The sequence below is a fragment of the Protobothrops mucrosquamatus genome, unplaced genomic scaffold (assembly GCF_001527695.2).
Source record: "Protobothrops mucrosquamatus isolate PMUCROS unplaced genomic scaffold, P.Mucros_1.0 scaffold3143, whole genome shotgun sequence".
In the NCBI taxonomy this organism is placed as follows: domain Eukaryota; kingdom Metazoa; phylum Chordata; class Lepidosauria; order Squamata; family Viperidae; genus Protobothrops; species Protobothrops mucrosquamatus.
In genome coordinates this window covers 84,465-86,104 of record NW_015389143.1, presented here as the reverse complement: position 1 = coordinate 86,104, position 1,640 = coordinate 84,465, and the positions used below count along the sequence as shown (strand labels likewise).

Sequence of the window (1,640 nt, the reverse complement as noted above, 5' to 3'; positions counted from 1 at the left end):
CTTAGTAGATATATCCTGTGTTAAAATCCTTGGCATATGATCTGGCGCCAGTTATTGATCCCATCTTCGTCTTCTTCACCCCAGTTCCATCCACCTGTGCAATAACTCCATCCAGAAACATTATGAGAATTCCCTAAACCGCCATTCTGAGCTTCCCCCAGACAACATGTGGTCGTCTGATCAATTCCAGATCCACCTGAGGAAAATGGGAGCACCAGAGGCCTGGTCTAAGGTGATTGTGCCTGGCATGAAGGCGGCCATCATTCACGCCATACAGACCTCTCAGGACCTCGTGGAGTTCCGCAAAAACAGCTTTGAGCTTTATGGGGCAGACTTTCTCTTTGGAGAAAACTATCAGCCGTGGCTGATTGAGATCAATGCCAGCCCCACCATGGCAGCCTCTACATCTGTCACCACCCGACTGTGTGCCAGTGTGCAGGAGGATACCTTGCGTGTGGTCATTGACCGCAAATACGATCGCAACTGCAACACGGGAAACTTTGAGCTCATTTATAAACAGGTGAGTGTCCCCATCCTCGTTAAATTCCTTGGAGTGCTTACCTCACTTTTTCCAGGTTGATTCTCTTTATATCGGGTTTACCTAATTGGGGTTTCTGCCTTTGCAACTCAGGGTACAGATAATCCTTGACCGACAAGCACAACTGAGCCCCAACTTTTCGTTGCTAAGCAAGACAGTTGTTAAGTGAATTTTGCCCTGTTTTACAACCTTTCTTACCAGGGTTGTTAACTGAATCATGGCAGTTGTTAAGTTAATAATACGGTCGTTAAATGAATTTGGCTTATCCCTTGACTTTTGGTTGCAAAAGCTGATCGCATGACCCTGGGACACTGCAACCGTCATAAATACATGCCAGTTGCCAAGCATCCAAATTCTGAACACGTGACCATAGGGATACTGCAACGGTCGTAAGGGTGGAAGCTGTCCTAAATCGTTTTTTTTTTCAGTGCCATTGTAACTTCAAACAGTTACTAAACAAATGGTTTAAGTTGAATATGTAGTTCACTGTGTCTTAGGTGTCTTCTTCCATGTCCCACCAATCACTATCAAAGTAGTAGGATGGTGGCTTCCGATTGGTGGAAACTTCTGCCTCATCCTGTTCCTGAGATCAAGATGGCACGATGACGTATTTTTTCCTGTGGCACTGGGGGTGGCTTTTCTGTTCCCCCTGCACAGTTGTTCCTCCTCACTGCAATAGAAGTCATAACAATTAAAAACAACAACTGAAGACAGGAAGTAGAGCACTGGTGCACCTTTATGGCACAGGTCCCAGTTTTCTGAGGAGGCATCTTGCCCCAATGGGATTGGCCCACCCTGCTTACTCCAGCGGAAGAGGCTTTCTTTGGATCCTGTTTGCCAAAGGAGGAGTTTGACTCTGTGGCTCCCGAGGATGTGGACAGGATCCTGGGGAGGCTGAATGCAACCACATGTTTATTGGATCCGTGCCCCTCCTGGCTGGTACTGGCGGCTCGGGAGGGTACACGAGCCTGGCTCCAGGGAATTATAAACGCTTCTTTACGGGAGGGTGTCTTCCCCGCGACCTTAAAGGAGGCGGTGGTGAGGCCCCTCCTGAAGAAGCCTTCCCTGGATCCAGATGTATTGGCTAACTATCGCCCGGTCT

At 48.0% G+C, this 1,640-nt stretch overlaps 1 protein-coding gene across 1 annotated transcript in view; it reads left to right on the top strand.

The window, feature by feature from the left end:
• Positions 1-84: 84 nt before the first annotated feature.
• Positions 85-1,640, top strand: part of LOC107297084 (tubulin monoglycylase TTLL3-like) — a gene marked incomplete at its 5' end in the record, with an annotated part of 8,600 nt that continues 7,044 nt past the window's right edge. The window contains one exon of the mRNA XM_029286220.1: positions 85-520. Within this exon, the coding sequence (XP_029142053.1) occupies positions 85-520 (436 nt within the window). The remainder of the gene's footprint in view (positions 521-1,640) is intronic.